The sequence below is a fragment of the Hemicordylus capensis genome, chromosome 3, assembly GCF_027244095.1.
Source record: "Hemicordylus capensis ecotype Gifberg chromosome 3, rHemCap1.1.pri, whole genome shotgun sequence".
Classification (NCBI taxonomy): domain Eukaryota; kingdom Metazoa; phylum Chordata; class Lepidosauria; order Squamata; family Cordylidae; genus Hemicordylus; species Hemicordylus capensis.
Genome location: NC_069659.1, coordinates 194,843,686 through 194,867,681, shown reverse-complemented (window position 1 = coordinate 194,867,681; position 23,996 = coordinate 194,843,686). Strand labels below are relative to the sequence as shown.

Sequence of the window (23,996 nt, the reverse complement as noted above, 5' to 3'; positions counted from 1 at the left end):
CAGTGGACTCCCTCCTTGCTTCCCACTTGCTCACTTCAAGAGCTGGAAGAAGAGCAAGTGACAGCTCCTCCTCCTCCTTGCTGCCATTCCTACTACCCACTTGCTCCCCCAGAGAGCTGGTGGCAAACAAGAGAATAGGAAGATCGTGATAAGAGGATGAGCAGGAGAGCGCTCCAATCTGTAGTGGAGCCTTCGGGGCCACAGGGGCCTTGGTAAAAGCCTAAGAATGCTGATCCCTTCCACAAGAATTTCTTCCACCCCATACATGCTATCTCTGGCCCTGAATACCTGGAACTGTGCGTGTCTTTTTCTTTCCCCATTGCAGAATTCTTTGAGAAATTGGTTCGTTAGTTTTTTAAGCATCCCTGATTCCCACTAGCTTTAAAAAAACAAAAAACTTCACAGTATTTTAAAACAGCCACTTGAACCACATTTAAAATTGATGTTAAGTCATTTTTGGAAGGCCTGTTATGTAGGTTACCACTTTCAGTCCGCCACCTCCCTTCCTATTGCACAATGCAATCATGATAAATTCTTCACTCCACCTTTTTTCTTCTCCTTTTTACTGAGATAATCTGCCCTTGAACAGAGGAAAGGGAGAAACATTTCCTCTCCCCAAATGGATATTGCTTCCTGGACTACCTGCCCCACCCTTTACAACTGGAGTGCCATGAACCTCTTTGGACTTCTAGCTTGCCATTGCTGGTGTTCTCTACGCTTTTAGATATGTGTAAGGATACAGTTATATCCATGTGCACATACTAAGTGGGAAGAGGCAATGGTCAACCCCTCCTATATTCTACCAAAGAAAACCACAGGGCTCTGTGGGCGCCAGGAGTCTAAATCGACTTGATGGCACACTTTATCTTTCCACTTAATATTCACAGGCTGTGTGGGTAGTTGCTGCAATAAAGGAGCATAGTAGTGGAAGCCATCTGTTTGACTACAAAGGCTCCTCTATCTAAAATAAAAATTAATTTAAAAAGGCGGGGAGAAGGAGGAGATGGAGACCAAGAGAATTGGGGGGAGGGGGTACTACAGATCCTCTCCTACAAAAGAAAAGGAGAGGAGGCGGCTGTGGAGGAAGAGCTATATACAGATATAGCTATAAACGAATAAAGAAAAGTGACTTTCCTTCAAGTAACTATAGAGATTCGGCAGTTTTTCTCTCCCCCCCACCGGTCTCTCCGTTGCTGGTGGCGGCAGACGACTGCTGAACTCACTCAGCTTTTCAGAAAGTAGGAATGGACCCTCCCCCTCCACTCCCCTCCATCACCACCACCCGTATTTGGGGAATAAGTCCAGCAGCAGGAGATGAGCATGCTCAGTAAGAGCAGGAGCCGGGGCGGCAGCCCTGGCACCACCAGCAACAGGTTGGGTCAGCCCAGTGAGGCAGGGTGCTGGAGCAGGGTGCTCCTTGCCACCACCCTCAGCAATCCACTGCCAGGCCTTTGAACAGATGCACTAGATGTGTATGGCCAATGGCCAAATCGGCCGCAGCACTTTGTCAGGGCAGAACTAACTTTCTTTGTGATGGCTGTTCGGTAATGCAGTTGATTTCCTTTTGGTTAATTCTTTCAGAGTTGGATCCCTGTTTTTTGTAACCACAAATCAGTGCTTCTCCAGTGTGTCGGCTATTGAACTGTTTATCAGAGATAAGAAATTGTTCGTGTAAGTATCAAATCACCTCAGAAGGGGGGAGGTTAGTTTGGAGTTTGGGGTGGGGATTGGATGAAAGCGCTGGTGATGCATCTTGTTTCCTTGAAATAAGTCCCTGATTTCTTTCTAGCCTGGAATGCCACAAGGAGAAATGCAGACCTTTAGGCCCACCTTTCACTGAGGGGGTAAATCTCTGGGCTATCCCACCTCAGGATGCAAGAGCTCATATAACTGAATGCTCCTTTAAATGGGGAAAAAAATTCCTTCACATAGAAAATTAAAATGTTAGGGTGGAAGGGGTCCCCCCATGGGGGAGCATTTGATCATTAGAGCCCCAGATTGAAGTTATATAGCCCAAACAGGGCTAGCATCAGGGTCTGCATTGCTGAATAGATGCTGGGCACTTGGACCCTCAGAAGAGCTGATCCCTGACACCACCTCTGTGCCCATAGCCTTCATGTGATGGGATGGTGGAGTGACTCTCATGGACCCACCCAGATAGGAGAGACCCATGGAGGACAGACTCTGAAACCTGAAGCTGTCCCTGAGCCCAGATCAGGGCTGGATTATGACATGCTGAGGCCCTAATGTAGGTCAAGCTTAAAAGGCCCCATAGCATCACAAAAAAATATTATTATTCTAACAAAAGAGCAATGAAAATAGAAAAAACAACAATTTATTTTTACTTGGAAAAGAGCCAACGAAAAACTAGTAAACTAATCGAACAAGAACAGTTATCTTGCAATAAACCAATTTGCATTAGAAATACCTTTAAATGAAAATACATTATGCAAAACTTGAAATTTAGACAAATCTTTTTGTATTCAGAAGCCCCACATAATATGAGGCCCTAAACTGGAGCTTACTTAGCTTGTTCCTAAATCCGGCACTTCACAGATAGAGAGAGAATTTGGCCATAGGCTATGGTTAGGCATTTGAGGTGTTCTATTCTGAAAAGTACTCAGTTAGTCAAGGAGCACAGTGAAAAAATGGAACTATGACTAAATGTAAAGAAGACTAAACTAATGACAACGGGCACAGCAACCAGCCTCAGAACTGATAATGAAGACATTGTATATATGGTGGATAGCTTCTGCCTTTTAGGATCTACCATCAACAGTAAAGGATCCAGCAGTCAAGAAATACGCCACAGACTGGCACTTGGTAGGGTTGCAATGAAGGCCTTGGAAAGGATATTTAGATGCCATGATGTGTCTATACCTACAAAGATTAAAATCTTTCAGATAATAGTTTTCCCCGTGACACTCTATGGATGCGAAAGCTGGACTTCGAAGGAGCAAGATAGAAAAAGTACTGACGCTTTTGAACTTTGGTGCTGGAGAAGACTTTTGAGGATACCATGGACAGCCAGGAAAAGAAACAAATGGATCATAGAACAAATCAATCCAGAATTTTCACTCGAGGCACAAATGACCAACCCCTAAATGGGTCCTGTAGCCTAAATGACTAATAAGATTGCATTCTGACATGTATTTAATAAGAGCCTGTTGCATTAATTTACCCACTCACAAAATGTGAGTCTGCATTATCAGTATAAGCAAGCAAATCCTTTCCAAGAGTCAACCCAAATCTGAGAAAACGTGAGTTGCCAGTTGAGCCCTGGCTTTTGAAGTTAACCTCATTGGCTGATGAGGATAATGTTTCAGTAGCTCTGCACAGTTTTTCAGCACTAAAATACAAACCTAGTAAGTGGTCCGACTGATCCATATGAATATTTCTGAATGAATATGGACAAGAGTCAGTAAAAGTTGGACTAGAATAATTGTCACTCTAATGGCTAACTGGACGAAGAGCTGAAGTTATATTAAATCTCATGATGAGACAGAGCACTAATAACAGGCATAAGATTTGAACTCTGGTAGAAAAGATTATTCCATTTTTAATTTTTAATTTGTCACTTCTTGAATAATAATAATTTCTCATATTATGTGTGTACCCTTCCCATAAGTCATGTTCTATCTTGTCCACACAGCCACCAGTATACAAGTGGGTATTATAGAGTGTCTGTATATTTCCTTGCTTTGATGATTGGAGACCTGTTGCCCATGAGGACCATGCCCGCAGTTGTATTTTCATGCATAAGCTACTGGATGATTGGTAAATAACCTTGTACACATTTCTTTTCAATGTTTCCTTCTGCATCAGTGGGCCTTTCATATGCAGGGCCTTCATGGAATTCCTATTCTCTAGGCATGTATTGCACTGTGTCAGGCTAACAAACTACAAGAGAATATGATGGGGAGGGCAGGGTGTCACGGCGCTCACATTCCATACTGATATAAATTCCTGGCCTGGCATTATCTTTGCCAGGAAGCAAGTAACAACACTGGGGTGTAGTGCAGGGGGGACGCGCAGGGTCGGAGCAGTGGTAATTCTCAGGTTCTCTGGCTGTTGGGGTGGGCATGCCCAGGGGGGCTGTCATGGAGAGTGCCTGCACTTCTGAATTTGCAGCTACATCACTGAAACAGAAAGCAAACATTTCCACTTGACTTGAGTATAGCCCTGAAACTATTTGCCCAAGAGGACAGGTTGTAGAAGCAAGTACCACATTTTAAGACTTGCCCCATCTTTGTTTCTAAACTATAACTAGTGTCATTCTTAAATAGCATTTGCCACTGCAAGACTCTTTCTGGTTGTCTGCCTCATGGCCTGACCATTAATTGGATATGTTTGTCTTGTTTTCAGGCTATCAAGCTGTGGCAGGACGGTTCTTCTTTTTCATGCTGACACTGGTGCTCTTGTCCTACACAGCCACCTCAATGGCCCTCGCTATTTCAGCTGGGATGGATGTGGTGGCCATTGCCAACCTACTTATCACTATTTGCTTTGTCTTCATGCTGGTAAGTCCATATATGCATCATGCAGATTTAGGATCAGTTCTACTACCTGCACTCTTCTATAATGTCATATTTGGAAATGTTCATCCATGAATACTGACCTCTGAATAACTTACCCCTACCACTTTATATCGGAATGCAAGCTCCATGATCCCCTGCCCTCCCCATCGTATTCTCTTGTAGTGTGTTTGTAGTCGTTTAGCCTGACACAGTGCAGTATATGCCCAGAGAGTACAAATTCCATGAAGGGAATTCCATGAAGGCCCTGCATATGAAGGGCTCACTGATGAGACTTGGAACAGAAATTGTTACTGAAGAACAGAAGGGCTTGTGATGCATAGTTGTCTCCAAGCCTGAATGAGGTTATTTAATAATGAATACTCTCTTGGCATAAGAATTACAAATTAAATGTAACTTCTTTCCCCCTCAATTCTAGATCTTTTCTGGCTTATTGGTGAATCTTCCCAGTGTGATGGGTTGGTTGAACTGGCTGAAATACTTTAGCATTCCCAGATATGGCCTCACGGTTCGTATGCTATAATTATATATGTTTCTTTTCAACAGCCTTTTGGTTTCTTCTGTTTCATCCAGGTAATTAATTTGTTCATAAAAAATTATAAATTAAGTTTCATCTCTCTGGCCACAGCTGAAAGTGTCCTTCTAATTTACTCTGATAAGTGATTCATTTTGCTTTAAGTTAGGACTACACAATATGATCACATAGCCGCCACTAAAAGCAACAGCAACCCTGTGTCTCCTCCTCATTTCTTCCCCATTCTGCTTACTTGGGCAAGATGTCTAATGAGCCATTTCTCCATTCCACTTCACTGGCCGGAGGAAACTCCCAGTCCAGTGATCTTGTGTCTACAAATTTGCTAGGCAAGGACAAATGCCTCTGGCAAATAGTATACCCAGCAGCACCCAGGTCCCTTCCCTGGAGCTCTCATTTTCATTGCAGTTTGGAGAAAGTAAGAAACAGCAGGAGTCTCTTATTTCTTACTTTCTCAGCATTCCAGTGCAAGTGATAGAAAATCCTATCTCTCTCCCAAGCCCTTTCCATAGGGGACCAGAGGACTTCAGGAAGAAGGTTGGTTGTGACCACAAATACTAGCTGACGCATAAGCCAAGCAAACAGTTGTGGACTACTTGTAATGAGGTCACCTTGTACATTTTGCCTTACTAAATACTAAGGGGAGAGGAGAGACCAAGGACTACTATTCTCAGTGCCTACACATCAAAGAAATGTGTAATTTGAGCTCCATAAGCAAGCAGATGTTGGGAAGCAACAATCAATATTTTCAAAACAAAATTGTTGTGGTGCTTGGTTGAAAGACTATTTTTCACATCCATTGTCTAAAAATCCAGGCTTTTAAACCTGTTTCAAATTGGACAAAGTAAAAAATGAATTCTGGGTCAAATATTCTTACTGATCCAGTTAAGTAGCAAGAGGTTACATGGGTGGGTTTGCTATTGATGAAGCTGTGCAGACTATGAATTTGTTAAAATATGCAAATATTCAGTAACTATGGCAAACTGGTTGGGGGTTTCACTGTGGGTATTGTTGCTCTATCTGGTCTCTGTTCCTCCACAGGCTCTTGAAGTAAATGAGTTTAGAGACCTATATTTCTGCGACAATATTACAGAATCCAACAATTGTACATCTCAGCCTGGCCAAACGTAAGTGTCAGCCTATTACATCCTAGGCCACAGCAGCAGCTTCTTTCATGGCCACCACAAAGTTTCCATGAGAAAAAGTAGGATGCAGCTGCTGCAGCAGTGACCAGGGTTGGTGCTGAGGCCAAGACCAAGCTGTTCATGAGTTTTTTTCTAACCTTTACATTTCTGCTTATTGACGTTCATCTTGTTGGAGTTTTGACCAATGTTCAAGCCTATCAAAATGATTTTGAAACTTGATTCTGTCTTCTCAGCTGTTAGCTATCCTCGTAATTTAGTGCCATTTGCATCCACTCCATCCAAGCTGTTTATAAAAATTTTGAACACCACAGGGACCAGGAGGATAGAGGTGTGTGTCAATATCTCTTTGAGGTTGACATGGAGCTATTAATGAGCACCTGTTAAGTAAAGTTGTACCCAACCAGTTGTGAATCCACTGAGCATTTTACCCATCTTGTCTACAATGATATCATGGGAGACTTTGTCAAAAACTTTGCTGAAATCAAGATACACTATGTTCCCAGCATTCCCATGATCTACAAAACTAGTAACTCTAGCAAAGAAAAAAAAAGAGTTAAGATCAGTCTGGAATGATTTGTTCATGACAAACCCATGCTGGCTCCTAGTATTGCCTTCTACGCACTCATAGACCAAATGCTTAATAATCTGTTGTAGGATCTTGCCAGATATCAATGTCAAGCTTGACTGCACTGTAGTTTGCCAGCCCTCTCCACTGTGGCTTTTTGAAAATAGGAACAACATTTAAAAATGCATGTTTGTTTGTGAGGGTACACATGGTGGGGGAGTTGCAGCACTACTGAGTGGGAGAAAGGCTAAAAAGTCCATTTCTCCCCACCACCACCACCCCAATTGCTTTTCTTCTCCAAATCATCCCACTCTTGAAGCTGATTTGCTCTTTTCAAAATAAACTTTTAAAAACCTGTTGGCATTTAAATAAATGTATGTAATATGTAGTTTGGCTTTAAGTCAAAAGACCTTTAAAACCCTGTATGGCCTGGAGCCAAGGTACTTGAAGGACCATCTGATTTCATATGAACCTGTCCCAGCCTTAAAAATTTCTTTGCAAGCTGTCTGGCTTACCACTGTCTTCAACTCTTATGGCAATAACCAGAGACAGGGCTTTCTCAGTGGTGATGCCACACATGTGGAACACCTTCTTTGGGAAGACCTGACAGTTTGTGTCTCTGGCTGTATTTAAAAGACAGCTGAAGACCTTCTTTCAAAAAGCTTTTGACCCTTGCCTGAAATGTTTTAAATCCTTTGTCTGGTACTCCATAAGGGTTTAGACATTTAAAGGAGTAAGGTATAAATATATTAAATAAGTTGAACTATAAGACTTGCTTCCAAGTAAGTATAATAGAATTGAACCCTAAGGCTGGTTTATATATAATCCTGTTTATATCAATTTCCAGCATCTGCAGGAGGAAGGACAGAGGCCAGTACTTCATATGTGCATGCACACACCCCACAGAGTTATATTTTGAGTGGAGGCTGGGGATTAAATTTTAAATTAGCAGCTGGATGCAACAGTCACCTTCATTACAAATGCATTCCCATGTGATCCCTTAGTACGCAGCGGAATGCTGTGGCAGCATATGCCTGTACACTAAAATGCAAGAATGGTGTAGCTGGAATTTGATTGGCTTTGCATCTTCTAATTCTGGTGCCGGTCAAAAGAACAATAATCTGGTCAGGCCAATTGGTGGCAACCATATCTTCAACAGTAACTACATCTGATTTAATTTCAAAATAGAATGTACTAAAGAAACACTCTGAACTAGCTGGTCCGGGCACAGAGCATCTGCGTCTCTAGTTCTCCCTCATTCTCAGCCCTCCCCGCTCCAATGTTTTTTCTTTCTAGCTAGCAGCTTTTTCGGGCCACCCACCACTTTCCCCCCCAGCCCAGCTGCCGCCACTTTCTCTCCTGTTTTCGCTTTCTTTTCCCCCCGGTCGCCGCCTCTACTTTCTCTGCCCACCCGCCTTCCCACCTGCCCACCCATTCACTGGCCTGTCCATTGGCCTTATGTTCCCCACCGCCATCTTTTTCCTCTCCCCCTCCCCTCGATCATGAACTCTCATGAGAGCTGCCACACATGGGATTAGCGGTTGGTATTTCTAAGAGAATAATGCAGCCAGAGCTGGACTCTTTTGGAAAGGAGTGGTGTGTGGCCTTAGATCAGTTAGTGTTTGAGTCTAGTGAAATAATATATCTTTGTATAATATTTTATATTAATAGTTGATGCATAACCTGCCAAACTTGTGTGTGCATTCTTTAACAGGTGCGATGGTGTAACATACCTCTACAGCCAGGGAATAGAACCTACCAACTGGGCCATGTGGGAAAACATTGTGGCCCTTCTCTGCATGACGGTCATCTTCCTCTTGATAGCATATGCCAAACTGCGGTTTATGAAAAAATTCACCTAACAGCTGCCATGCGGAACAGATGGCATTTATGATGACATTAGGTCTTCCCAGGTCCAAGCAAGAGAACTCATTTTCACAACTCACTCTGGAGGACCATATTGTACCACCTGCTTTTTACTTTGATATTTAATCTACTTTTTGTAAAGAGATTATATGGCCAGCAAATCCCTTTAATATACAATTTCACATTTTTACACTTGTTTTGAGGCCAGCTTCAGATATTTCTCAGGAAGCTTGTTTAGATCTGTGGCTAGTCAGTTGTTTTGGAGAGCTACTTTCAAAAGGGAGTCAGAGTGGGTCAGAATCCCGATCATATTGCCCTAAAATGGTCTGCCAGCAAGTTATATTTCACATAGATGCCATTTTCTCTACACCTATTTTGCCTCTAGGCTGGCAAGTTATAAAGGCATCCACATGACTGTGTGTGTGTGTGTGTGTGTGTGTGTGTGTGTGTGTGTGTGTGCCCTCCTCCCTCACTTTTAGCCTGGGTTTAAAAGGTTGAGGATAAAGTGGTTGCTCTAGTCTAGTGTCATCTGGGATAGTATTCCTGATAGTTTGTATTTCATCTTGATGGGCAATATTTATGGATAGCACTTCTACATCCATATCATCCTTTCCACAAATGGAGATTCACTCATGGAAGCAGCTACAGAAGAATATACCAATGTAAACCACCTCACCTGCACTGCAACACTCATCTAGGTCCCATTGGTTTCGATGAATGCATCTTTTTGGAGTGGATGTGCCCTTACTGACAACTAATTGCTCAGAATAACATTGGACTATGGCCTATATCTTTAAACCATTATTTCCCTAGTGTTGGATTGTGATTCAGGATTGGAGACTTGAATAGAATAAGAAGCCTACATCCATATTTGTACTGCCAATGTAAATGACCTTAAATTATGTTTACATGTTTCAGTAATTGGGGAAATGATCCTATACTTTAAAATGTGTATATTTTTGTATTAATAATTTCAATGTTTTCAAATTATATTGCTTGAAACAGTGATTGATTGATTAAGTGCCATCAAGTCTGTGTCAACTCTTAGCGACCACATAAATAGATTCTCTCCAGGATGATCTGTCTTCAGCTTCTACTTTTAGGTCTCTCAGTGGTGCATTCATTGCTGTTATAATCGAGTCCATCCACCTTGCTGCTGGTTGTCCTCTTCTTCTCTTTCCTTCAACTTTCCCCAGCATTATGGACTTTTCAAGGGAGCTGGATCTTCGCATTATGTGTCTGAAGTTTTGATAGTTTGAGCCTGGCAATTTGTGCCTCAAGTGAAAATTCTGGATTGGTTTGTTCTATGAACCATTTGTTTGTTTTCCTGGCTGTCCATGGTATCCTCAAGTCTTCTCCAGCACCAAAGTTCAAAAGCGTCAAACCTTTTTCTATCTTGCTTTTTCAAAATCCAGCTTTCACATCCATGGAGTATCACAGGGAAAACCATGGCCTGAACGATTCTAATCTTTGTAGGTGTAGCCACATCACAGCATCTAAATATCCGTTCTAAGGCCTTCATTGCAACCCTACCAAGTGCTAGTCTGCGTCATATTTCTTGACTGCTGGTGTTGACAGTCAATCCGATAAGGCAGAAGCTATTCACCAATTCAGTGTCTTCATTGTCAAATCTGAGGCTGGTTGCTGTACCCGTTGTCATTAGTCTAGTCTTCTTACATTTTGTTGTAGTCCGTTTTTTCACTGTGCTCCTTGACTTTCATTACTAGAGCTAGAAGATCATCCACATTCTCAGCTATCAGAGTGGTGTCATCAGCATAGTGCAGGTTATTGATGTTTCTTCCACCAACATTAAAACCATGCTCATGTTCTTCCAATCCAGCTTCTCTCAGTATGTGTTCAGCATATAAATTGAATAAAGAAGGAGAAGGTATACTCCTATACTCCTTATCTTACTCCTTTGCCAATCCAAAACAAGTCTATCTCACCATGTTCTATCTGGACTGTGGCTTCCTGTCCTGTGCATAGGTTTCTCATGAGAACAATGAGGTGTTCTGGGATGCCCATTTTCCTAAGGATATTCCACAACTTGACATGGTTGACGCAATCAAAGGCTTTTCTGTAATCAATAAAGCACATATTGGAAGAGTAAAACATGCTAAATATATCTAAACTGCTTATTTATCACCGAGGGGAATGGAGGGGCTCAGGGGTGTGCTTGACCCTGGCCTAATATACACATTCATGCAGCCTTTGTTTACAATATAGCAATTTTTTTTCCAGCAATGCCAGTGATACTCAGAAAATGACCAACAGTGTGCTTGCTTGTGAGATGTCTTCTAATTGTCTTGGGGCCCTAGTTGACATCTGATCTAAGTCAGTCTGAAAAGCCTAAGCAAGCCTATCGCCTTCATCCTCATAGGACAACTACTGAAAACACCTCAGTTTCTCCCTGGGATTGTCCCTGTGAGTTTAGAAGCTGAATAACAGCTTCTAGCATCATGCTCCTTTCTATCATATCCTTTAGGATAGGGGATACAAGTTTGTTGTATTTGGCACAGCTAGCAACATCTAGATTTGTTTCCGACAGCATTGGGAAAGCTAAAAATCAGAAAGTGCTTAAGCTGGTGAGGGAAGCTAAGAAAAACAAAAAGCCGCCCCCCCCCCCCGCTATTTGTAGCAAGAGGAAGGAAATGGTAGGCCCATTGCTCAGTAAGGTGTCAGGCTCTCTACCTTCTGCTGACAAAGGAGGTTGAGGTGGCCTCAGAGTTTTCAGCCGGGGAGCTTTAAGGCTTACAGGCAGGGCTTGTTCCATTCACCAGTCCTGCCCTATTGTTGCTACCCACAAGGCTCAGTCAGAGTCCCAGGGCTCCTTCCACACCAAGCCCTCCTCCTAGACTGGCCCCTCATCACTGGCCAGTCCTCCCTTATATAGCTCCTGACAGCTGGGGCAAGTCTCTTGAGATCTCACAAGAGCCATTCCAGATCCTGCTAAGCTACACTGTCTGTTGACAGTGAGGCGACATCTCCCTGTCAGGGCCAGTGTGAACACTTCCAGGTGGGCGTATCGATGTCTACTTCTTCCCCCACCTAATAAAGTCCTCCCTGCAAGACCTGGGTGGACAAAGCCTCAACATGAAGTTCACTGTGTTTACCTGTGATGATTGCCTCCATCCCAGGGGTTCCCCCTACACAAGGATGGTCTTCTCCCCAAAGGGGACTGGTTGCATCCTCACAAAAGCAGTATGAATAGTGAGGGGTTGGGATTACAGTTCAAGATCAATAAGGAGTTGGTCAGGAAACACCTAGCTACCTTATATGAGTTCAAGTCTTCAGGGATGGATTTAGTATCTCAGGGTATCATTCCTCATCCAACAGAGGGCTGCATACACCAAAGATTACAGAAGCATGATAATTTTTATAGTTAAAGCATTACTTGCTTCCATAATGCCCACTGCTCTATGTGTAGCAGCTGAAGTACAGGGAGAATATCAATAGGTGCTGCTTGCACCCTCATATGCTGGGCAAAGTTGCACCTGTTGAATGCCTGTCATGAAACTGTTAAAAAATCCTGAGGCTTCTGGCCCTTACAAGGAACTCAGCAGCCCTTCTCAGCATTGCTTCTACCACTCCCAGTGCCCTCTGTCTACCAGCGGAATAACAGGCCAAAACTAGACCAGTGGCGTTTCCCCCAAGCAGTGGATCAGAGCATGGAGGACCTAGCCAAATTGTGTTTCCACCCATGGTTATGATTTTGTAGGCCATTACAATATCTGACTGGACTTCCGATCTCATCCCCTCATGATGTGAACATCAAGGGCCACCGAATCTTTCTTATTTATTTATTTATTTATTTATTAGATTTATATACCGCCCTTCCAAAAATGGCTTCAGGGCAGTTATTTGGGAGCTCAGTTGCAGCTGCCACATCTATAACTATCCCTGTAAACCAAAGATTCCCCTCTGCCTGCCACCTTTAATTGAATTTCCTAGCTTTTTTAAATGGAGGGTCCCATATGTGCCACACTCAATATAAGTGTGTTCAGGACAAGGAAAGTGAAAAATACTGCTTTAGCATTGCCAGGTGTAATAAAGAGGCAGACATCACTTGGTTTTAAAACAAGTCATAATTTTAAACTTGGATTTAAAACAAGCCATAGCCATAATCCTGGGCCTTCTGGCCCTTACAAGGAACTCAGCAGCCCTTCCTCCTTCTGAGGAACAAGGTTGGAGGGTGGTAGAAGCAGTACAGGAGCACCGAGACCTAGACGTCCTGAGGTAAAATGAAGTCGAGGCTTATGTGATTGAGCCTGTTCTTCTATTTACCTCAGAGACATGAGTTAAACCACTCAACTGTAATGGTTAACCTTTATTTTCAAGACAAATTTCTCCTTCTCTGGGAGGGAAGAAAGATTTCACCAGTCAGCCCTGGCAGAGGTCCTTCAAAGCTGTGTCCAGGACTAAAGACACAAGGGCAGTGGCTGCTTACTCCCCACTCCCTTCTTGCCCACTCACTCCCTTCTACCTCCCCTTTTCTCCTCACAAACACTCTGAGGGATCTGAGCAGGTGCCAACATTAGAGTCTCTTAGGGGAGACAGATCATCTAACAAGACCTTTCTCAAAGAAACTGAGTCAGTCTGTGCTTCCCTGTTTGAATGTAGAAAATCCCATTGCAAAGATGGAGTGGGGAGACCCAGTGGTGGTCTTGAGGTTTCATGTCTGTTTTTCAATTTCTGCTCCTCATAGCTTAGCCATTTCCCCATGGATTCATAAAAAAACCTAACACATTTGTTCAGCTGACAATTCTGAGCATAAAAATGCCCCTTCTAGCATAAGTAGTGCAAACAAAAAGCTTTGAGAAGCCATAGAAGGTTGTGGGGGGGGGGTGCATGACAGAATGCTGTTTTACCTCTCCACTCATAATACAGAGGCACTCCCATGCCTGTATAATAACAAGTGGACATTACCAAAATACATGTAAAATATCTGCCCTAGGAGACTGATACCTCCAGCAACAATCATCTATCACTGACTAATACCTCCAGCAACATTTTGATAAATGTTGCCTTGATCAGAGATGTACACTTTGCTTTGATCAGGCAGAAATTCATCAGAGGCAGCTCTAGGAACAGATTAGGGAAGTTTATCTATCTATCTATCTATTTATTACATTTATATCCCGCTCTTCCTCCAAGGAGCCCAGAGTTGCACCTGTTAAATGTCTTCCTGGATGCATCCTTCCCCAGCCCAACTGAAAGACCATGGAGCCTCATTTCTAAAACCATTCTCATATAACAGACTGTACAAAGTCTTTACAGCCTATTTATTTATTTATTTATTACATTTATAAACCGCCCCATCCAGAGGCTCTGGGCGGTGTACAACAACTTTTAAAAAGACATAAAACCCACAATTCAAACACAATGCTAAAAATAATATAAAAACAATTCAAAAATGATTAAAACCATTTAAAACCAATTAAAATACTTTTTAAAAACAACAACACTTTACAAGCCTTGAAAGGCCAGGCCAAACAAATAGGTTTTCAAGGCTCTCTTAAAGGCCAACAGCGAGCCTAAACTGCAGATATCTGCCGGGAGTGCATTCCATAGACCAGGAGCAGCTACAGAAAAGGCCCAGTTCTGAGTCGCCACCAGACGTACCGGTGCTAACTGGAGACAGACATCTCCAGATGACCTCACTGAGCGATGGGGATCATACCGATGTATGATCCCCATCGCTGCACCATATATGGTGCAGAAGTTAAGATGGGCACCCTGATTTGCAATTTCCATTCTTTTTAGAACACAAGTGAAAATGTAAAGCATCTTAACACTTATCTTACTTAACCCAAAGATTTTTGGATTACTGAATATTGTTGCCAGTCAAGTCCCCTAAAGGTAGGCTTTGCTTCACAGACACTGCATTTCCATTTCCCTAGGTGGGGCTTGAACCCACCCTCTCCTATTTTCCCATGTCGTAGTGTTTCTCTCTGCTGTGCTATTAGGCAGCCCACAACCTTAGCTGCTTACTGTTGTATCTTCTTTTCTAGCTTTTGTCCAAATAGCTCCTTTTCATTTCCCTTACAAGAAATTTGTTACTTTCACATAGGCGTTGAATGAAAATCAGTGATCCCAAATGAAAAGTAGCTAGATTTCCCCTTGTGGCATCCAGAGGTATGTTTTGTGTGTGCCTGGGAGGCTCTTTGGTGTATTGTCTATTTTCCACATGATTCTGTGATTATTTCAGGTGAATTAGAATTCAAAATACTAATTCAAACAAATTTATTTTTTCTCTCCTAGCACAGGAGTTATTGGCAGTACTCATTCTTAGATTTTTAAAACACGTTTTTCTCACATAAAAGAAAACGTGGTTCTTTGTTGTTGTGCACCGCCCAGAGCCTTTATGCGGCGATATAAAAATGTAATAAATAAATATTAATAAATAATGAATAAATAATAACAACCGAACTGGAAAGGGCATAAACTCCATTCTTTGCTTCCGCTGGAGGAAAGAGGGGACACGGTGCTCAATGATCGCTACTGCGATAAAGTTCTGCATTTTCTTACTGTGCTCGTCACTTTTCTCCCACTAACGAGAGGGGGGAAATTGTGTCAAATAAACCGTCGGTCTGGTATTTTTTTTATGTCTATCCATGAAGAGAGAGAAAAACCCAACCCAAGCCGTAAACACAAGATATACTCTCTGTGAACTAAGCAACCCAGTGTGTCCGGCTGCGGCGCATGCGCAGAACGCAGGGCAGTACAGTACGTGGTTGAAGGTATCCGGAAGTAACTCTCTTCTCTCAGAGGGAGGGGGAGGGTTTATCATGGCTGCGGTGCCGCCGCCGACGACCATTGAGGAGACTGCGGAGTCCCGGCGGCAAGCCTCCAAGCGTAAGAAGGGGAGCGGGAGCCCCTGCTCCATGTGAAAACGGAGGGTGGGTCTTGATGAGGCCTGGGGGGGAATGTTCAGTGACGTTGACAGATGTGAGGTTGTGCTTGATATAGTTCTTACGTTGAACGGGTTGTCCGCTTCTGAATTTCACAGTGCTTTTGATCAGTAGGAGTAGATTATTAATGGAGTGTTCCTACTGTTTTCTGTATACAAATGTTTTACCGTTCTATCGCACTGTTTTTTAAAATCTAAAAAAATCTCTCCTAACTCAGTACCAGAGACCGAATCCTGTTGCTGTCAGTTGTTAAATCGAATTATACTTAATTTTGTTGCCTGAAAATGTAAAATATAGCCCAGGGATGCCAGCTTGTGGTACTCCAGATGTTGCTGAACAAGAACTCCCATCACTGGCATTCAACAACAACTGGAGTACCACAGGTTGGGAACCCCATATAGTCTATTGCTGCTAACGCCATTCACCTCACAGCTTACTGTACTGTACATAGCTAAAACTGCTGTATAACTAAAATATTTTTCCCCTGTTGTCCCTTATACTTAAATGTGAGTAGAAGATCCTGCTGTTGAAACAGCAGAAGAAGCTACAGAACCAGCAGAGGCAGATATCAATGAACTTTGTAAGGATATGTTCAACAAAATGGCTATTTATCTAACGGGTGAACTTACTGGTAAGTTTTTAAAGAATACCTAACAAAATCTTGTATCTTGTGGCATAAGCCTTTTGTAGGGGGCAAGGGCTTTTGAAGCAGATCACACTGTGCCAGCTTAACTCTAGTCTGGCCTGTGTTCTCCAGTAAAATCACTATATTATTTATTTATTTATTCAATTTCTATACCACCCTTCCAAAAATGGCTCAGGGTGGTTTACACAGAGAAATAATAAATAAATAAGATGGATCCCTCTCCCCAAAGGGCTCACAATCTAAAAGAAACATAAGATAGGCAACAGTCACTGGAGTGGTACAGCATTGGGGGTGGATAGGGCCAGTTACTCTCCCCCTTCTAAATAAAGAGAATCACCACATTAAAAGGTGCCTCTTTGCCAAGTTAGCAAGGGTGCACAAATGGCACAATGTATATATGTGTATTATATTGCACAAATGAGTAGATCTTACTGGTATGTTGTAGCTGCACCCACTTCTGACTGAATGCTCTGCATGGTACAGCTTAGCTGGAAATGTTATCGGTGACACTCTTATTCCCCACTTGCTACCCATAAGTATTTGCCACCTTAAATGGCACAGCGAGGAAATGCTTGACTAACTAGCAGAAGATTGCCTGTTCAAATCCGCGCTGCTACTTTATCGGGCAGCAGCGATATAGGAAGATGCTGAAAGGCATCATCTCATACTGGAGGAGGCAATGGTAAACCCCTCCTGTATTCTACCAAAGAAAACCACAGGGCTCTTTGGTCACCAGGAGTCAATACCGACTTGATGGCACACTTTACTTTTACTTTACCCATAAGTATATTTCTGAGGGGAGGTTACAATCTAATGCTAGATCTCTGCTGGAGATGGGTTAGATTTTGAGGCCCAGGGTTTTAAGTCCTAAGTTTAAAATATCTGGAGAAGTGGTCAGCTCGAGAGAACAGTTGCCATATTTTGCTATCCCACTGAAACTAAAATTTGATTAAATTGTGTCCTTAAAATAATGGATACTATTTTTTTATAAGAAGCATTTTCTCTATTTTCTCTTTCCCCGCCCTCCCTTTTGAAGCTACTAGTGAAGACTACAAACTCTTGGAAAACATGAACAAGCTGACTAGTTTGAAATACTTGGAAATGAAAGATATTGCTATAAACATAAGTCGAAACTTGAAAGACTTGAATCAGAAATGTAAGTAGAGAGATACTTTAATGTGAGTCAGGAATGTGTTTATTTGGTTTTCTCTCCAATTGTAGGCTGTGTTTATACATAAAGACCATGATGCAAATAAGCTTTATCCTTAGGTGTGAGAACTGTACATGTAGTCAGAGCTATTTTTGAAGGTTTTTCCCAGCAGTTCCAATAGTAGGAGAGATGAGAAGCATTTTAAAATGAACAGGAGTTCCTCTGTTCATTAAGTGGAAGCTTTTGTAGCCATTTGACAGAAATTGCTTGCTGTATGAGCTGTTGCCTGCATGTGCATATAATTTATATGAATACCACTTTGCCCACTAGTTACTCCTAATTTTGTCTCTGATATTGAATGATATCACAGTCTGGAAAAGACATTTGTACGTCCTTTTCCATTCCTCTCTCTTCTTTTTGCACTCCATAGATCAATAGTGTGCTAATGATGCAGAATCTAATCCATTATGTAGATTTTTCATGTGATTAGATCTCAACTATGAAGACAGGAATATGAAGGGGGTGAGCACAGATGGGTTAGGAATGTGATGTCATTTCCTCGTATAATCTGTTTATTGCTTTAAGAAAAGCATTACAGGAAAGTAGTTAATTACACAAACCATCCATATTAATAGCTTTATCTCAGAGTTCCTTGGGTTGATCAGAATGAACAGAATACTTGGCATTTGTATAACACTCCTTTGAGCATGCAAGGCGCTTTATACAGGTGAAACTCGGAAAATTAGAATATCGTGCAAAAGTCCATTAATTTCAGTATTGCAAATTAAAAGGTGAAACTGATATATGAGACAGACGCATTACATGCAAAGCGAGATAAGTCAAGCCTTAATTTGTTATAATTGTGATGATCATGGCGTACAGCTCATGAAAACCCCAAATCCACAATCTCAGAAAATTAGAATATTACATGGAACCAAGAAGACAAGGATTGAAGAATAGAACAATATCGGACCTCTGAAAAGTATACAGTGTACTGTGCTTGATTGGCCAGCAAACTCACCTGACCTGACCCCATAGAGAATCTATGGGGCATTGCCAAGAGAAGGATGAGAGACATGAGACCAAACAATGCAGAATTGCTGAAGGCCGCTAATGAAGCATCCTGGTCTTCCATAATACCTCATCAATGCCACAGGCTGATAGCATCCATGCCACGCCGCATTGAGGCAGTAATTGCTGTAAAAGGGGCCCAAACCAAGTACTGAATACATATGCATGCTTATACTTTTCAGAGGTCCGATATTGTTCTATTCTTCAATCCTTGTCTTCTTGGTTCCATGTAATATTCTAATTTTCTGAGATTGTGGATTTGGGGTTTTCATGAGCTGTACGCCATGATCATCACAATTATAACAAATTAAGGCTTGACTTATCTCGCTTTGCATGTAATGCGTCTGTCTCATATATCAGTTTCACCTTTTAATTTGCATTACTGAAATTAATGGACTTTTGCACGATATTCTAATTTTCCGAGTTTCACCTGTATGTATTACCTTGAGAGGTAATCCTTGCAACAGCCCTGTAAGTTAAGTAGCATTATCAGCTCATTGCAACTGAGATGGAGAAAGCTACCTTGAATGGCTACCTAGTTTGGCAGAGGTGAGACATAAACCAGAAAAGTCCTGATTTATAGTTCAGTCTTTTAGCCACTGCACTGTTCCAGCTCTCTGTTACCAGGCTCGGACTGGCCCACAGGGCAACAGGGCATATTCCTGGTGCGCCCCACCTGCAGAGTCCCCTGTGCCCCGCTGCAGTCAGCAGTAGCGAATACTCCCACCCTTAAGCACCCATTCTGCTCAAAACCCAGTGCCCCACATACATTCCACCGCCCTCTCAGTGCCCCCAGTCTGGCCCTGTCAGTTACTGTGAGACTTCTTAAATTTTCAAATAAGGAAGAAAGACCAGGAGACTCAAATCCCTGTGGTGCATTCCAGAGTGAGGGGCAGGGTTTACTGGACAACAGCCTATAGAGAAATAGAGGGTGTGTGTGTAGAGTTCAGTTCTTCCCTGGAGGCCTAAGAGTGAGGTCTGACAAGCAGCTACTATAAAGAAAGTGGAGACTCAGCCCTGGGCAAGTTCCTTACATGGAAGTAAGTAGGAAGGATAGGGACTAGTTTAGCTAGACGCATCAGGGAGTTAATTTTTGTTTAAGTGCTTGGATCTGACTTGGTTCTTGTAGTTCCTGGGGAAGGGATTTACTTGAATGGAAGCAGCAATTGTTGATGCCTCTATAGTTCTCCTTATCATCCAGTTATTGATAAGTCGTTGTTGTTAAAGAGTGTCACTCCTTAATGTGTCCTGTCTAGTCACGCGCTCTTGAAGACAGCTCAAGCTTTACTATAGGGAGGGGTTTCCCACTTTACTCTCTCTCAATAATCCCTTGGAAGGGTGAATCTGCTCATACAAAAAATCGAGGACTCCACACAGCTAGAGGAGGGATTTTGTATCTCCACACACGCACACACACCTACCTTTTGATTGTTACACCATACCTTCCCCTACCCATAACCACTCTAACTGAGGCACCCCCTTCTCTCCCCAAGTTCACATTCTCACTCAAGCACATAAACAACTAAAACTACTCCCAGCAAGCAGAGTAGAGCCCTCGCCAGGAAATGATGCAGGACCCAGCAGAAACCACTGAGTCAGCACTCTGGGCCCTCCTGGGAGCTGCAGCTCTGCCACCAATAGAGGCCTCCAGCAATGTTGCTCCCAATGAGAGAGAGACTCGGGAAAACAGAGGGGCAGCAGCTGGTACTTAGCACAAGCTCAACTCACTGTCTTCCAGGGCAGGATGGCACAGAGCAGAGAAGCTTTCTTCTGCCTCTCTCTCCTCTCTTCTAAAGCTGGTGTATGTAAGTCATATGTTCATTGGACTTATTTTCAAAAGGTTTGAGGTCTTGAGAACACTACCAAGTCTATCCTGTTTCAAAGTTGATGACTCAAAATGTGATGCAAGTTGTTCACTTGGCAGCAAATCTCAACAAATCAATAACTGATCATTTGCTGTTGTTTCTCTCCCCTGCACCCACCCACCCTCCTTCAAGATGCTGGACTTCAGCCATATCTGGAACAAATTAATCTAATTGAAGATCAGGTGGCAGCTTTGGAACAGGCAGCCTACAAACTGGATGCATATTCAAAGAAACTTGGTATCTATTTGTGAGATTGATAAGCTATGGTGTGAGAAAACTCTACCTTTTTTCCTACCAGAGTTGGAGAATGTCCCTCATGGAGAATGCCCCTCTGTTGCTAGCAGCTGCTGTGTGTATCTCATGTTGCATGAGAATGGGACATCTTGAAAATCCACCTAGGTTTCTAAAAACAATAGAGGGCAGGTCTGTAGCTACAAAGTGATAGAAGATGCCATAAATCATCTTAATCCTGCAGCCAGGATATTTTACTTGTGAAAGCCATCTAGAAAGGGCGATGGGTGTTTGGGCATTATAGTAGCCACTGAAGGAAAGCTTTTGTATGGCTATGCTCTATGTTGTAGCAGTACTGCATATAAAAGCTAAACATTTGTTCTTATGCCAGAACTGTCCTTGAACTGGGGCAACAGCAGAAGAAGTAATGGTGCATTCCAAGCAGCCTATGTGACTGACCATTACTTCTGTTACCAGCCCTCTCATGAGGTAAGGCAGTTCCCTCAGGTAGCAAATGGAGCACCAGCAGGGTGGCAAGATTCCCCCAACCATCACCACCAAAGCAGTGCTTTGATCTGACCCCTGCAAACTTTGTCGGAAGTCCAAGGAGAGATGAGGAGGCTGCTGGCCACCTTCCCTCCTCCATTCCCCCCTATACACACTTACAAAAGTTGGTTTTGCAAGGGGGCTGACCCTCACTGGGGACATCAGGCAAGGCAGCATTTTGCACCTTGGCCTCCGGTGCTGCTATACCTTGGGCTGCCACTGTATATGACCATTGCAATGGGGAATGTGACTACATGGAGCATGGTGAGTTTCAAGTTTGCAGGAGCCTTGAACAATGTGGCCTCCGTGGGCCTGCCCCACATTGGTATGGGGCTCCAGACTGGCTGGGTGACAGCAAATGGAGAATGTGAGAGAGGGGTGGCAGGCATATTTTTCAGCATCTGCTTACTGCTGTTGCTGCCCCTGCTTCCGCTGCAGCAGTGGGCTTGAAAGAAGGGGGGCAAAAGCACTGGGGCAGTTGGAGAGTGTGCTCTCTAGCTACACAGCACTTCTGCTGCCCTCTTCTCCTCTTATGGCCGCATATCCTGCAAACACCTGGCACAGACTGAGGAGAGGCGGCAGCAGGCAAGCAACAAGAGAGGGGAGGGCAGCAGTGGCATAGTGCCTGGTAGGCTGGAAGTGTGTGCCATTTTAATTCTCACAGTGCCCACGACCCCAACATAGGGTCACTCTGGAGCAGCATTGCAGGCACTGGAGAATGGATGTATGGTTTTAAGGGAGCACCAACATCAGCAGTAGCAGGCCCTGAATGTTTTGCCAAGGGTGCCATGTGCTGACACTGGGTCTGTGGTGGAGGCAGGTTTTCAGCACATCCCATTAAGTAGATAACATACTCTAAAAATATTGGAAGTCTGCTTAGTAGTTTTTAGTTTAGAAGCAAGTAGAAACCTTGAATTTGCAGACAGTGAATGAATGAATGAATGAAATATATATATAAACTAGTGTTTTCTAGCCCATTGTAATAACGGGCGCTAGTAGGGGAGAGTTTTTCTGCCTTCCGCTGCCGTCTCTGCCTTCCCCGTAGCCCCTGCCCCCGCCCTCTCCCAGCCGGCCCCGCCGCCTCGCCGGGCCCCCGCCGCCGTTTTCCCTGGCCTTCCACTGCTGGGCCCACCGCCTTCTCCGGGTGAGTCCGCGGCTCTGGATGGGCCCGCCGCTGCCTTCTCTGCTCGCCTGGCCTTCCCCCACCGCCTCTTCCGCTCGCCGTCCACCGCCTCCTGCAGGCTTTGCTTCTTCGGGGCGGCCACTCGCCTTGCCGGGGCGCCGCCGTCTTCCCTGGCCTTCCCCTGCCGGGCCCGCCGCCTTCTCCGGGTGAGTCGGCGGCTCCGGCCGGGCCCGCCGCCGCCGCCTCCTCCGCTTGCCTGGCTTTCCCCCGCCACCTCCTCCACTCGCCGTGCACCGCCAGGCTTCGTTTTTTCGGGCCGGCCGCTTCTGGCCGCCCAAGATGGCCACCAGGTGCCGGTGGTTGTGTCTCCCTTGCCCTGTTCTGCGCCTGCGCTTCGCGCAGGCGCAGAACAGGGCAGGGAGGCACGGACACACGCTTGGTGTCCGTCCACGGACGGACACCAAGCGTTTTATTAGAGAGGATATGATTGTTAAAAGCTGTAAAACATGTGTATGGCACACAAATCATTACAAAGTTACAATCATAAAGTCAAATAACCAGAATTCTACCCATATAACCCTTAAAATGTTATGCACAGTATTGATGGGAATGCCTGGTGTTTGCAGAGCATCAAGTTCCTCCCAAAGATGGTCACACTGAGGCTCCAACATATATATCCTAGAAGTAGAAGTAAAATGGATTTCATTATTGACATGGTCTACTTGTACTAATGGTTGTTTTTTTTGTTTTTTGTAGAAGCAAAGTACAAAAAACTGGAGAAACGATGAAAGAAGCACATTGTGTAACGAGACTTCTAGAATACCTGATTTTTCTTACAAGAAGTCAGATCAGATATCACTGACTTGCTGAGCTTTACAGAATTTGTGCTGCAAAAAAATACTCTTGACGAGTTATGTGCGAGCTCTTGTCTTGGGAGCAGTGATGGCTGCCCTTATCTGAGGCTGAAATGTCATTCTCTTATCAGATAATATGTTCCCCTTTACTACTTTTGTTACTTACTTTATAGAAAGCTGATACAAAAGCCACTGTTAACTGGTTCAGCCAGTCTGCCACAAACTTTTCCTATAACTGTAACAGTTGTTGTGCCTGGTTCTCTCTTGGGCCCGAACGTGATCATTTCAGTGGTTTGTCAAGCCCTTGTGAGCCCGTAAGCGTCTATCATGAAGTGATTGCCACTAAAATGCTGTAACCTTACAATAAAGCATCCTCCCCTGCTATGCTTTTTTGAATAAATGACAATGCCTGGAAATTAAGGTGGCCCTCTTCTTGCTCTCTCTGTGGTCTTCAGACTAGCATCTGGGCTGACTCTCACAGTCCTCCTGGAGGCTTGTTTTTCAATCCAGATTTCCTCTGTCTTTGCAATGGCCATCTCAGCTTTCATATGCTTGTGGAGAACTGTCTCTGTGCCAGTTTAGTTGATGTGGAGTGAAGACAAACTGGCTGTAATTCTACACACAGCTACAAATCCTATTAATTTCAGTATGGACATAACTAAGTTCAGGACTGCATCTGCTACAAAACTAACATGTAGATGAGGAACTTCATAACTGGAATGAAAATGGGAGGATGAAATGATCCTCATGGCACTGTTCCTTCTGCACTTCATCTTTCAATTCAGATACCACAGTGGCAACTACATGGATTTTTAAATAGGTTCTTGCTGGCTGGCACAGGGAGAAAGAAATGGGAGCATTCACACACAAGTTCCACCTCATTTTTTCTGTTAGCCTGGAAGCATTAGAGGAGGCTTGTATGATTGCACTTGGAGTGGGGAACTATGTTGGTTAAA

At 43.5% G+C, this 23,996-nt stretch overlaps 2 protein-coding genes across 5 annotated transcripts in view; both read left to right on the top strand.

Moving 5' to 3' along the window:
* Positions 1-9,719, top strand: part of LOC128349903 (broad substrate specificity ATP-binding cassette transporter ABCG2-like) — a 51,856-nt gene extending 42,137 nt beyond the window's left edge. The window contains exons 11-16 of the mRNA XM_053307192.1: positions 1,582-1,671; positions 3,653-3,777; positions 4,366-4,520; positions 4,954-5,043; positions 6,109-6,194; positions 8,492-9,719. Coding sequence (XP_053163167.1) covers positions 1,582-1,671; positions 3,653-3,777; positions 4,366-4,520; positions 4,954-5,043; positions 6,109-6,194; positions 8,492-8,639 — 694 coding nt within the window. The 3' untranslated portion in view covers positions 8,640-9,719. The remainder of the gene's footprint in view (positions 1-1,581; positions 1,672-3,652; positions 3,778-4,365; positions 4,521-4,953; positions 5,044-6,108; positions 6,195-8,491) is intronic.
* Positions 9,720-15,340: 5,621 nt separating this feature from the next.
* Positions 15,341-23,456, top strand: BLOC1S2 (biogenesis of lysosomal organelles complex 1 subunit 2). Of its 4 annotated transcripts, none has more exons than XM_053307200.1 (6): positions 15,341-15,498; positions 16,069-16,185; positions 17,237-17,356; positions 20,419-20,523; positions 20,909-21,006; positions 22,943-23,456. In XM_053307200.1, the coding sequence occupies exons 1-6, from the start codon at positions 15,432-15,434 to the stop codon at positions 23,054-23,056; spliced, it is 621 nt and encodes a 206-aa protein (XP_053163175.1). In that variant the 5' UTR covers positions 15,341-15,431; the 3' UTR covers positions 23,057-23,456. The 4 variants fall into 4 exon arrangements, with proteins under 4 accessions (XP_053163175.1, XP_053163176.1, XP_053163177.1 ...); XM_053307202.1 differs by having other exon boundaries at positions 15,390-15,542; XM_053307203.1 differs by lacking the exon at positions 15,341-15,498 and adding an exon at positions 15,525-15,596.
* Positions 23,457-23,996: the final 540 nt, after the last annotated feature.